The 10,422-nt window shown below is 33.4% G+C and overlaps 1 protein-coding gene and 1 non-coding gene across 3 annotated transcripts; both read right to left on the bottom strand.

Moving 5' to 3' along the window:
* Positions 1–452: 452 nt before the first annotated feature.
* LOC116003815 (protein PEP-RELATED DEVELOPMENT ARRESTED 1, chloroplastic) lies at positions 453–4,394 on the bottom strand. 2 transcript variants are annotated; one of them, XM_031243751.1, is made up of 9 exons: positions 4,086–4,394; positions 3,303–3,458; positions 2,996–3,064; positions 2,732–2,902; positions 2,121–2,264; positions 1,747–1,905; positions 1,604–1,669; positions 1,275–1,334; positions 453–862 (listed from the first exon to the last, which is right to left on the bottom strand). In XM_031243751.1, exons 1-9 carry the CDS (start codon positions 4,383–4,385, stop codon positions 818–820), a joined length of 1,170 nt encoding a protein of 389 aa, XP_031099611.1. In that variant the 5' UTR covers positions 4,386–4,394; the 3' UTR covers positions 453–817. The 2 variants fall into 2 exon arrangements, with proteins under 2 accessions (XP_031099611.1, XP_031099612.1); XM_031243752.1 differs by lacking the exon at positions 1,604–1,669 and having other exon boundaries at positions 1,275–1,312.
* Positions 4,395–4,516: 122 nt separating this feature from the next.
* On the bottom strand, positions 4,517–4,589 carry TRNAK-UUU. The gene has a single exon. It is a non-coding gene; the product is annotated as a tRNA-Lys (tRNA).
* Between the last annotated feature and the right edge of the window lie 5,833 nt (positions 4,590–10,422).

Consider the following 10,422-nt stretch of genomic DNA (forward strand, 5'->3'; position numbering starts at 1 on the left):
TTAGGGGAGTAGGGGGTGGTGATTTATCAGTGATGCCTAGTTACATGGTACAATGGTAGGGCAGATATTGAAATTTTGTGCATGAGACAGACAGGAATGAACAAAAAAATGTGCTAAACACCAAACAAATCCAAACTGTTGACTCCGCACACATGCAACTGTACCCACTTGTTTCTTCAAGGAAAATAATGCAGTTGCAATGCACTTCTCTTGCAATCCGTACAACCTAATTCATTACTAACATTCTAGGAAAGCATTAAAAAATCACGACAGAATTTGATCAGATAGAAACTTCTCACCTCGTTATCTTGTATTGTTGTGATCATCCACCTGCTGGAGACTCAGAGAGTCGGAGGCTGTATCATCCATCATCGAGGTACAGGTTGAGGCTGTTTCAGCTCGACAATTGCTCAAATATTCAACATTAGATATAAACTGAAGGTAATAAAGTATGAATAGCGATTAATGAAATCTATTTACCAACAAAATACTGGGTTGGGTTGAGTTGTAACTTGGTATAAATATACAATTTAGTATCTAACTAGCATAATTATAAAGCCTCAAACTTGACAATAGACAGAAAGTATGCATTTCCCTTCAAAATTCTATCTGAGCATTTCTGTTTCTCTATTCGTATTCTTTTCTTAGATTACTCTAACATATGCATCGTACATTTATGAAGCATGAAGGCTCAGTGTCGCGGGACTGTAGACTTAACAATGCTACACGTCATGTGAAAATCAGCTCTTGACTATTTGACAGGCCATGTTCCAGAAGTGAGCCAAAAACAGATGTTCCTGTGCTATGGTGAAAGGGCCTAGAACGCAATTTCTTGAAGAATTTGAAGTGTGTTCTGATGAACCTGAAACCAATGAGTGATCAATAACTTCAGTAACCAGTAACCTATTAAGACAAGATATGATTATTTTCGGCAGTTATAAGACTTTTGTCAATGTCAAGTGCTTCAATGGTAAGAGCTCAATATGATGAAAAGTGACAAAAAGGTGTGTCCATCGTGCAAACAGAACCAACCATCATCTAATATTAGAAATAGCATTTAAAATTTTAAAGATAGTAAAAGATGCAGCTGCTGACATCTCATTTTCACATGAAACCTAAATTAAATTATTGTGCATGCAAAAGTTTGCAGTGGAAGTCATGTTGGAAACAGGAATCTGTTGAACATATTGAAATGACAAGTTATTTATCAAATACATATCAGACACATACCCACAGAGAGGTAGATGGACCTAAAAGGCAAACATGGCACTTACCCATTCAAGATGCTGTGCTGTAACCCCAGAGATATTTCCTGTATATATTCCACCTAACACCTAGAAAGTACCAATAAGATGTAAGTTTGAACAATATATCCCCATACTTCTTGATTAAGAGATTTTAAAGGCCGAACTTTAAGCAGAAGATGAATTACAACAATGTTCAAATTTACCGCACAGTTTTCTAACAGAAAAGTTGCATATCCTTAGATCACCCATTTTAATATATTATTATTGTCAAAATATTGTTTACTAGAAAAATAGAATGAATGATAGAAACTTATACTATTAGCTCAATTATAATAATGTGCAACAGCAAGTATTACCTTAGTAACAGTCTCAAGAAACATGCCAGGACGTACAGGCAATGGTTTAACACCACTGACACTAGTCTGTGCAGGCAAAAAGAATAGAGGATTAAAGACAAAGACAAACTAGGTTGAGAAATCATAGCATAACAAGACTTCACCCTTCCAAAAATTCCACCAGACTTCTTTTGCCCAGCAGCACTCTTTTCATTACTATCTGGACTTTCTGCACCTTCATCTTTCCCTAGCATAACATTTTTTATCATCTCACGCACAGTTTTCCCTGGTTTAAGGGCAACAAGCTTGGTTAAAAAGTTGACCTGCATTGGTAAAAGTGTCAAACATTTAAATGATTTTTTTTTAAACAAAACAAAACAAAAAACAAAAAACAAAAAAAAAAGAGAAGAAGAAGAAGAAAGAACAACAACAAAGACGACAATCACAAGTTAACATTTAAGAACAATGTGTGCACCTTGTAAACAAACTAATTTTAATGAGTTTATTTGTGAATATCATACATGTCAAGGAAACAAACCTCAGATTCAGGGAGTGTATCCAGGCCACGGTCATTTCTCTCATCGAGTATTCCACCTCCCATCATATTCCTAGCTTCTTCTCTAATCAAAACCAGCCTTGCAAGTAGCTTCCTATCAGGAACAACAGGACGGGATTCCATTGTCTGTAAGAGAGACAAGCAGTAAAGTATTAGAAGTGTGGGTGTGTCCCAAAGTTGTCAAATCTTATGATTTCACCATGTTGGTTGGTATATAACTTTCTTTTTGTGTAATACATTATTAATGCAGACTAAATTAAAAGAACATATTTGATGCTGTTACAGAAAGTAATTTGATCTTTTTGAAAGGTAGTGTAGATTACTTTTAGTGTCTCTCATTTTAGATAAGAAATGTTTATGGAATAAAGTTAAAAGAGATGGGAGTTAGAAGATTGTTTCAAAATCACCATGAAAACAGATGGGGCTGAGTTACATAAAGACCCATGGCCAGTAAAAGCATTCTCCTTTCTCATATTTGTGAGTACTAGTTACCACAAAATATAGACAATAACTATATAAACAAATCATAACTTTAATAAGTTTGGAGAAGAATCAGAAAACATGAAGGAACATAACATCTTTCAAGAGCTTACCTCTAGAAGATCGTCAGCCTGGTTTGCTATATCATTTAGATTAGCCCCAGGAAGATGAACTTTTGTGCCATTTTCACTCTTAAAAACTCCACCACCTGCAGCTACTCGCCTGAGTAATTCATGTCTGCTTTCTTTCTGGGGAGTTCTGCAGAGTAGGCCAACAACTTGAACCTAGACAAACATACAGCAAAGTGTTTAGTATTCATTGTGACACAACTGATAAGGTGAATAACTGCAAGTAATGCAATCAATTATATTCCTCACATGCGGGGGGCATTTTTTAGTTAGATGAGATAACACAGTCTCCTTGACCACCTCCAAGAGTGACTTGCGCTGAAAAGAAACAATAGGTCAATTGTTTACTGTTTACATCCAGATAAGATATAGATATATTAAGCCACAGGTGAAATAAGCCATAGCACATGCCAAGGAAAAGATGGAAATCAGATTGCTGGCTTATGCTATGGTCAGTGGAAAACTAAGATAATAAGATCTTGACAGAGTATAATCACACTCAGAGAATAATATTGCATGGAGAAATACCAGGCCATAACAGAACCAGAAGCCATACCTTCTCATCCTGATCCTTTTCGGCAATCTGAATCATGTAATCAAGGGCCATCATAAACCCTGATTCCATTTCATCCACTCTCTTGCCAATGACTCCTTGTGCAGTCAATTGCACTGCAATTTCCTCAGATGCATCATCCATGGCCATATCTTCCAACTGTTGCAGAAACAAAAAATCCAACTAAGCTGTAATCTCATTCTAGTTTATGTCCATTACTCAGATTTTATCCTATCATTTTGTCCAAATAATTAATTTTTCTAAATATGGAATAACTTTATCCAGGAACTATGAGGCTAAGATTTAAAGACCGAGCCTGTAAGCCCAGAAGAAAGAAAAATCCTAAACCTTGCAAAAATTGAAAAACAGTAATTAAGCTTCAGATTACTTTCAATATAAAAAATGAGCAAATTTCCAGGTGTAAACCTATACCCCCTTCAACCAGTAAAACTGAGCAAATTTGCAGGTATAACAGATTAACAGAACAGCTAGCATTTCCATATTAGCAATTCAGTGGTTCTAAATCAGTATAGGTTTCCAAGCCACAAATAATCAGTCAACTTCCAAATTCGCAGTCTCAAGGTCCTTAACTTCTACATAATAACAAAATAAAACACAAACAAAATGAACCAAACCACATAACACCAACCGAGCTGTTTAGTAATCACTATTCACCTCCAAAATAAGAAAAAATTTAATCTCGCGCCATTCTTAATACAGCTTAGCAAAAATATGATAACGGAATGGTGTTATCAGTGAGTGAAACAGTGTGAGCAGGTGGCTTACGAGCTTGGCCATCTCGTCGAGAACAGACACGACCTGTTCTCCACCTTTCAGTAGATCCTCGTACTGAGAAACGTCCAAATTTAGGTTTCCCGTTTCGCGAGCCCTGCTTTGAGAGCCCAGCCTTTCCGTCGAGAATCCTCCTCCGCCGACGGCGGAGCTGGTGCATTGTGTCAAGAGATTTTGCCTCTCCGATCGACGCTTTGGCAGCCGGCGGTAGCTGAAATGCAGAGAATTGGCGTTGTTGGATGTTGAGAACAGATTAGTGCGAGAAGAAAGAGTGGGAAACCAGAGAGAAGCCATTAACGAGGGATATTTGATATTACAGTCGAAATGAATTTTGAAGGGTTTTTTAAATAGGGGGACGGAACGACGACGTTTCTTGCGAGGAATGACATGTAAACGGTGTCGTTTCGAGGTTAAATGGAAAAACGCGCCGTCTGTGGGAATCGAACCCACGACCACACGGTTAAAAGCCGTGCGCTCTACCGGCTGAGCTAAGACGGCTGACGATAATGGGTTCAAACTTATTCCTAATGTTTGATCAAGTAATGTGTGGGAATTTGGGCCTTGCAGTTAAATGGGCCAAGAATTGTTTAGCTATGTTATGGGCCTAAAGTGGAGGCCCTATTCAACATTTTGTATGCCATTGTTCCTCTCTGGGAAATTTTACTGTGGACTATGAAGTATATATTATTTTACAATCATTATTGCATGGACCATGGTCCACGCAATAATTTGCCATTATTTTAAGAGTCATTTTCATTTTTGGTCCTATTGTTATTGTAGCATTACCAATTTTAGTCCACTTCATTAATTTTTGCCACATTGCGACCAGTCTTATTTAGTCCTTATCACTTTTAGTCCACCGTTAAAATTTTCATCAAATTGCCGTCCAAAATAGGGATATTTTTAGTATTTTCATGCTTTATTCATCTCCTTGACCCTTTGCAGTGGTTTTCCTTACACATTTTCATCAATTGAAGAGGTCCAACGAAAGCTATGTGAGCCACATTACAAAGCCATGGCTTTTACCGGACCTCTTCATTAGATGAAAAATTGTAAGGAAAACCACTATAAAGGGTAAAGGAGATGATCAAAGTATGAAAAGATCAAAATACCCCTGTTTTGGACTGTTATTTGACGAAAATTTTTACGGTGGACTAAAAGTGACAATGACTAAATAAGACTGGCCGCAATGTGGCAAAAATTAATGAAGTGGACTAAAATTGGCAATGCCCCAATAATAGTTGGACCAAAAATGAAAATGACTCTTATTTTAATTACATTTCATTTTCATTTGACAATATATGTTATTGAATGGCTCTGAATTTTTGTTTTACTTTTTGCGCACACTAATTTTGTTATAGTAACACTAAAGTATCATTTTAATTATACTACAGTTTCATTTGACAATAATGTTCTCTCAGGTCCATAATTTATCTTTAATAAACAACCTTGAGTAATACGTAGTATATCATAGACACAACAAATCAAAATGAAGTCACCCCAAAGAACAACTTAACCAGTCAGCTAATTCAAAATATGTTCATAAGATTTGCTTTGCATTGCATGGTGTAAGGTTCGGACCTTATTAATGACCCCAAAAAGGATATATGAATTGGACAAACATTTAGGACCTTGTATGTCCATTGATTTACCACTTCCACTAGCCTTATATTTGGTTGATCATCTTTTTTTCTTTTAGCAAAAAGACTCATTTCATTATATCAAAAGCAATAATGGGAACCAAAAACAAAAGGGGTTGGCAAACCAAACCTTGGGATCCAACATAGAACCAGCTTCCTTAAACATAGATAACTTGATTCACAGAACTCTTAACAGACATGAAGCATAAATCAACAAACCGACATACTAGCTTCTTTAATATAAAAAATAATAAAACCTAACAAGGAATAAAAGTCATCCGGGATTGATCACTTTTAATGAGTTTGGAATAAGATACATACATGTAAGGGTGGAGGGAGGGTTGAAGGTAAAATATGTACCCAAGCAAAAAGTGAAAACGGATCTTATTCATCAATTTTGGTAGATCAATAATTAAGAGTTGTTGAAAAATAAAATAAAAAAATATGATAATTCAATTTTATAAATATTACAAATTTAAAAATTTATAATAATTATAAAATTAAACCTGTATTTTTTAAATCCCTCAAACATTAAGGAACTTTGATGATGAATTGTGATCAACCATCACTTTCATAGGAGACTCATGTTCTAAGAATGTATGTATTGACATTTATTGTTGTTGCTTCTTTTCTTCTTTTTTTTTTGGTTTTTCTCATAATGAGTACAATTGTTTTATGTAATTATGTATACAACAATGTCACAATTTAATTTTATTAGTTTCAAACATCATACTAGATGCAAATATCAATGTAGTATATGAAATAACAAATGATGATTACGATTCTAAACTAGACACCTTACTTTTACTAATAATATGAAATTGAGTTAATATTAAATTTAATCATCGACTATAGTGATTTTTATAGATGTAGTTTTTTTTTGTGCTTAATTAGATCATCGACTTGGATAGTTTTATTGAATTCAGTCATCGGCGGGTAGAATCAATGACTAAATCGAGAAAATTTATTATAGTTGATGACTAAATTAGGTAAAATCATTATAGTCAAAGATTAACTTATGTAAAAGTACTATAGTCGATCACTATATCGGGTAAAATCATTATAGTCGAAAATTAACTTGAATAAAACTACTATAGTCCATCACTAAATTAGATATTAACAGATGTGAAATTACCAAGCTATTTTAACAGATGACTCAGTTGAATAAAACCATCAAAGTCGATTGCCTAATTATGCACAAAAAATCGTTTAGAACTAAATAAATAAATAAAAAAATCACTATACTCATAGACTAAATTGGGTATTATTCATCACAACAAACATTCATAATTACTAAATTATTGAACACTCAATTACTAATTATTTTTAGCAATAATCCGTACGTAAAGAAAAACAAGGAAGAAACATAAATGGCTTAACGTTAAAACAAACGGTTCGCCTTTTGACCGGCTGCCTCTTACCTTTTATACATTTTTGTGAAACCGTCGCTAATCCGTTTGAATTACAATGACGGTCCAAAAAAGAAAATTGATTTTTAGTGACGAAATTAAAATTTAAATGAAGAAAATATCGAGTCGTGTATCATAAGTCACTCACATCCATACAAACATACATATATGTAGTTTTTAGTTGTGTTATGATGTTGCGTTCCTAGTCATTTTTTCATAATATTTGTTGTTTATTAAATCAACTATTTTTTATAGGTTAAATTAACATAAATTGGGTATATATGAATTTGTAGCAAATGTAAATGAGAGATGTTAGGGAGCGTTCAATGACAAAAAGTATAATTACGGTTTATCTGCATTATGTTAAATAGTTCTATGCTAGCTTGACATTTTGATAACAAAAGTCACATGACCTTCTACAAACCTGATTCAAATTGAATTTAAATTAATCTCATTCTAATGAAGATGCAGGATATTATATTGAAAAAATAAAACACAATTTGTAATTTTATAATTGTTATAAATAAATGTTTTTGTCTAGCTTGTAATACATTGAATTTGAGCGTCGAAAGAACTCACAATCGCTATATGAGAGTGTCCACTAGGTAAACCCTACTTCAATATAACACTATGCAAAGCTCGCAAAAAAAATCATGTGTATTAGCAACTCAAACCACACACACACACACACAAAAAAAACATAAATCACATTAGAAAAACGCAATATACAGTGTAAAAAATTATACTCTATCAACTTGACTTCTTAATTATGAAGTTTAGTAGGCAGTTTTTGAAAGAAGAGACAGATATTCAAATCTCGCCAGTAGCAGCGTAGATATTATGTTCAAAGTGGACACACTGGATAGCTCCTTTGTGTTGCATCGGTATTTGGCCTCGTCTATTGAGTCATTGAATTCATGATTTACATCCTTTTAAATATTCTATCGAATTAGAATGTAGAGAACTTGAAATTGGAGATTCAATATTTCCGGGAAAGAAATGGCGGTTGTCCAAATCAATGAATTTATTAGGGTAAGTAAACCAATGTGAAATGTAGGGAGTGGTTTAAAACCTAAATTCTCAGATCTCAATAAGGCCTAGTAAATAGTAATTGACTTACTTCATTTAAAACCTCAATAGTCAAATCCCTTGCGTGGTGGCATGTTTTTCTCCCATTCCTAATTTGTCATTTACCTTTTCTTTTTTTGTCCTTTCTCCCTCGGTAACAATGGCTGACTCAATACATTTAAAACCATTCAACTCTCTTCTTTTGACTTTGGACAATACTCCATCACAAAATATATACTCGTATTTATTTTGTTTGTATATAATATTCGATATCTCTCCGTCATTATGAGATTATTTCAGATTTAACTTGTTTTACATCTGTAATGTTAACTTTTATTCAAGAGTAACTATTTGTCAACTGTATCAAACTATTGAATTAATATTTGTGTTTTGTTTAGCTCATGGGAAAATATAAGTTGTTTTTAATTTATGTAATTGTCGTTAATTGAAACATGTTATGTCTAGTATGATTATGATTTGGTCCAGTTGCACTCGCATTGTTTGACTTTAACTCGAAAAAGACTTAGCGCACAACTCTTCAATATGACATGCATATATAAGAGTTGAGAGCCAATTAACATTGTAGTTGTATTATAATTTCATTTATTAAGCCCTGTTTGGTAAATGACTGTTAGCTGATTATGTTAAAAGGTATGATTAGTTGATAACATTAGCTTATTGTATAAAGGTGTTTGATAAATTAGCTATTAACTTATAGCTGTTTGGTATAATTTCTTTTCTAAAAAAGCTAATTGAAAAGGTTGCTGTGAGTAGATTTTTCAATTTTAGTATTTTGGAGTTAAAAAAAACTTATTAACAAAGCATTTATATTGATTTTTTAACCAAGTCAAACAACTAATAGTAGTCAAGTAAGCCAAAATTGGCTTAGACTTATTATTTACCAAACAGGGCCTAAATGTTTCAAACTGTTTGGTTAATATTAGGGTTGCAATAATCACGTCTAGGTGCTTGACTCCAGCCTCCTAGATTTTCATATGTAATTGGTGTTCTAGGCGGCTAATTAACTATTGTTCCGTTTTTTTAATTGAGTTATTTTATTCAAATTAAACGATGTTGTTTTAAGCGAAATAACCTTAAATCGTTCAAATCAATCGTAAACACACACACACAAAAAAAACGAAATCAATTACTCTAATATTGATACTTTTGAGTTGTGACTTTGTGAAATTGTGTTTTGATTCTTTAAATATTTATATAATTTACAATTCTAGATATTTTGTAAGTTAACATATTGTTACGTGAAGTATGATGATGTTACAAATATGCAAACTTTATTTAAGAAATATGGAGCAATAATTAGCAAACTTTATTATCATGTTATTAAAGGTACATTTCACTTTATTAGGTTAGATTAAAAATAATAAAATTAACAAATGACAGCAAAACACAATTACACAAACAATCCTACTAACTACATACACTAGTCTAGGCCTACAATGCATGGGAAATCAAGATGGGAAAAGTCGTGATAATTTGTTATTTAATTTACGTATGAATTTGTTTCTAAATGAATGTCTTTACTCTTTACAATACTATTGCCTTTAAAATGGTATAAATTATTGTGGTTGTTATGCTATGGACTCGGGGGTCCACTTTGCAAGGTGGATCCGAGTTCAAAACGGGGTTGTTTTGTCAAATTATTGATAACGGATCCGATTGCTATTAAACCAATCCACTCCAAGTACGGTCGCAAATTATGCTGTGGACCCAGGTCCACCTTGCAAGGTGGACCTGGGTCAAAAACTACGTCGTTTTGCCTTTTGTTTTTGTTTTTTAAAAAAAAAGATTATTAGTAAACCTATTGTTGAAGATAGAGTTGTCCAAAAATGTGTGAATGTAGAGGTTTTAAAGTGTGAATGTAGAGTATAGAAATCGTGAATGTACACTTATGATTGTGTGAATGTAGAGTTGCCCAGAAATGTGTGAATGTGGAGGTTTCAAATTGTGAATGTGGAGTATAGAAATCATGAATGTAGAGTTATGCATGTGGGAATCTGTAATCGAGTTAAGAAGTTTTAGCAACTTGTAGCCCTGTAATGTGTGAATGTGGAGTTCTCAAGTTATAAATATGGAGTATAAGACCTGTGAATATAGAGTTTTGAATGTGTGAATGCATAACAGTGGTAATATAGTTACTAAACATATAATCATGTAATGTGTGAATGTAGAGTATAGTGTATGTGAATGTAGAGT

Source organism: Ipomoea triloba, chromosome 14, assembly GCF_003576645.1.
Source record: "Ipomoea triloba cultivar NCNSP0323 chromosome 14, ASM357664v1".
Lineage (NCBI taxonomy): Eukaryota > Viridiplantae > Streptophyta > Magnoliopsida > Solanales > Convolvulaceae > Ipomoea > Ipomoea triloba.